Source organism: Tripterygium wilfordii, chromosome 12, assembly GCF_013401445.1.
Source record: "Tripterygium wilfordii isolate XIE 37 chromosome 12, ASM1340144v1, whole genome shotgun sequence".
In the NCBI taxonomy this organism is placed as follows: domain Eukaryota; kingdom Viridiplantae; phylum Streptophyta; class Magnoliopsida; order Celastrales; family Celastraceae; genus Tripterygium; species Tripterygium wilfordii.
Window position 1 is genome coordinate 4,840,280 of NC_052243.1, and position 3,474 is coordinate 4,843,753.

The 3,474-nt window shown below is 37.8% G+C and overlaps 1 protein-coding gene across 1 annotated transcript; it reads left to right on the top strand.

Annotated features, from left to right (window-relative positions):
• Positions 1-322: 322 nt before the first annotated feature.
• LOC120011580 (transcription factor RSL2-like) lies at positions 323-2,788 on the top strand. The gene is made up of 4 exons (XM_038862728.1): positions 323-1,900; positions 1,985-2,221; positions 2,322-2,453; positions 2,549-2,788. The coding sequence occupies exons 1-4, from the start codon at positions 1,223-1,225 to the stop codon at positions 2,639-2,641; spliced, it is 1,140 nt and encodes a 379-aa protein (XP_038718656.1). The 5' UTR covers positions 323-1,222; the 3' UTR covers positions 2,642-2,788.
• Positions 2,789-3,474: the final 686 nt, after the last annotated feature.

The following is a 3,474-nucleotide window of genomic DNA, read 5'->3' on the forward strand; positions in this document are numbered from 1 at the left end:
AGACAAAAATAGCTGTCATTCTAGGTTTTCGATGTTAAGGTTGGAAATTTAAAGCAAAAGACAACCCCTTTAACCCAAATCGTGCAAGCAATGGAGAAACTGATTGATAATAATAATAATAATAAGAAGAAGAAGAGATTTTGATCCTCACATTGTACATACATGGCTGGCTAGATTATATTCTCCTTAATCGTTTGGGATTTTGGAGTGGCTTTAAAGCCCTTTTGAAGGTCGTGCAATGGCCGGCACACCCTTTTGTTGAATCTCTGTTTTAACAATCAAAAGTTGGAACTTGTCTTTATACGACGCGTAGATTAAAAAATAAAGCCGCGTAAAGAGTTCTTGTGTTGTGTTTGTGTTTGTGGCTCTGTTCAGGCAATCTGAATGGAGATCTTTACAGCTGGGTGCCTGCAGGGTGATGGATACCCTGTTTGTGTTCTTGAATGCGTTAGAATCTCGTCTATTTGTTTACAGTTATGATACAGATTCCAGCAGCTACTATGCATAGGGTTTTATGTGTATCATGCGGGATATGTGAAACCCACGAATTTACTTCTGAGATACTGCTGAAATCTTTTATCATTTTCGCTCTGCTCCGCTTCATGTCTAGACATTTTGTAGCAAAGACAGGCAATACAAGTAGAAGCAGTGGAGTAGATTAACCATTCAACTGTAATATTTCATTGTACAATGTTGGAGTTTGAAGCGGATAAGAAGATCCACTTTTTTTTTTTTGTACTTGAGAGTTGGATCCATCTGGGCAGACAGAACCAGAACAGTGGTCGCCGTGTCGGGGTTCTGCTGTCTAATCTTAAAAGACTTATCGCCACGATCTCTAGCCGACCTTGTGCTTCATTTTTTACTTGAAAATCATTTAGAAGACTCTCTCCACGTTCTAGACATTTTCAAATAATTCCTCCGCTTGCTTTCGCTTTCGTTAATCCAACTAACAAACTACATTTTCTTACTCTTAATCATTGTCCTTAAGACCTCTCTGATAAGAGTCTAAGATGTTTAAAAGCCATTGAACCTTCTGGTGTTATTTTAATCTATCAGCATGAACTTGGCCCTATTATGAGTTGTACTTGGCCTGGTACTTGGGCCCCTACAGTGGACTTGGGACCTACAGAATGAGCAATGATTAGGACTTAACAATTCTGTGTAGCACCCAGATGAAGTCAAATATCATCACTAACATTCTTTGGAGGAATTGGGTATATATATGTCTCAAAGTTTTTGTTTGTTTTCAAGCACAACTTCAAGCCTTCCAACTGTTTGTAGAAAAGACGCAATGGAGTCTCTAGGTGCTTTTCCTGATGGAGAATGGGAATTCTTTAACAAAATGTTCTCCTCAGAAGAGCATGGTGAAGATTTCACTTCACAGTTTCTCAGTCATTGTTCGAATTTTATCGAGCATGATAAGGAACTGTACTTGACAACCCCGTTAAGTTTTTGCCCCACAACTACTGATGCTGATGTGAGTGTGGGTGATGCTAATGAGAGTTTGTTCTATCCTTGCAATATTCTTTACTCCGATTTTCAGGGTGTTGGTCAGAGCAATATTCCTGATTCAAGTCATGAAACCTTTTTTCTTGGGGATTCGATTACATCGGCTACTAATGATGTTTCCAATTCCATGAATGTTTGTTTCTTGGATGAGGAAAAAATCAGCTCGTTCCGCTCCTCATTCCCTGACAAAGTAATTGGAGAAACTTCTTACGACAATGAAGATATAAGTATGCATATGGATGGCAGTGACCCTGCAGCTATTGCCGTTCCAGTCGAGGCATTGCAGCTCAAGAGAAAAATTGATGCACCAGATTTGCACATCAGTGCAGAAAACAGCGTCGACGCAAATTTGCATGAGAACCTGCAGAAAAAGCCTCGAGTATCAAGAGATGTAAGTGAAAATTCTGAAGCTTCAAACTGTAAAATGAAATCTTTTTCGCCAGTACGTAGTTCTTATTTTAATGTCCCAATGCAGGCGCAGAAGAATAAGAAGAATGTGAGGTCTAAGAGGAACCAGAACAACTCACCAAATAACAAGGACGAAGTAGACAGCAATTCTCGAACTAGCTACAATTCTGAGGATGATAATGCTTCTCAGGAGTCCAATGAAAGGATGAATTCCGAGGCCAAGGAATCAAAAGCTGTCATTTCTAGTGGGAAAAAAAGGGCTACTAGAGGCTCAGCAACAGATCCCCAAAGCCTTTATGCAAGGGTAAGATAGCTTCTACTATGGCATGCAAAAAATGTTCTGATATTCACATTGTCTTTTAGATTCAACAATTTGACATGTTTTATATACAAAAATCTTGCAGAAAAGGAGAGAGAGAATAAACGAGCGACTGAGAATTTTACAGAACCTTGTTCCTAACGGAACAAAGGTCGACATTAGCACAATGCTTGAAGAGGCAGTCCTCTATGTCAAGTTTTTGCAGCTCCAAATCAAGGTATTAACAAGGGCTGGTTAACGTCGTATCGAATCGTACAGAAAAATTTGCATATATAAAACAAGTTTTCTAATTCTTGAACTCTGTCTTTGCAGCTCTTGAGCCACGATGATCTATGGATGTATGCACCTATTGCTTATAATGGCCTTGATATTGGTCTCAATCAGAAGTTTTCTTCGCTTCTATGATATCGGATGGAGCAACATGACATTTTTCTGAATGTGTTCTTTTAACAGACGAACAAACGAAAAGGAGAACATATATTTCATACATATATATATATAGGTATAGATACATATAACTTGTAATAACTGGTTAAGTTAAATAAAGTTTCTTTTTCAACTACCAGGTGCACTGCTTGATATATACTTGTATCATCTTCTGATTTCCTTCATGTCACCATAAATTGCCCCTGCACATGCATGGAGGCAGGCAGGTAGTTACCGATGATCTTGCTGATGACTGAACTTAACGATGTAATGACTCGATTTTTCTGTTATAAAATTTTATGGTTTAAATGACTGTAAACCAAATTACAATGTGTACAACAACGACTTGCTTTGATATCTCATGTGAAAATTTCAAACAAGATGCGCGAGACCTTCTTCATGAACAAAATCCGGTTTTTTGATCTTGCCTTCTTGTATGAAATATTTGCATATACGATTAGTAAAATTGAACTCGACTTTCATTTTTTTTTTGAAATACAGCTGAGAAATATGCTTCTCATTAGAATTAAACATTGTATACACACATATATATAACCCAGTTGATTGTCAATCGAGTCGCCTCTCCTTAGTAAATTGCACCCTTGACTTTAAGACGTGAAGATAAGGTTATTAATCTCATTGATTAAAATAATCTCAGACTTGTTACCAATAATTGTCACACACACATAGCTGACAAAGTACGTTCATGTCATCATCAATAAGAGCTGCCAGCCTGGCACATATATATATATATATATATATATGTATGTATGTATAGGCAGGCCATGACAGGCCTTATAATTAGGCATCTG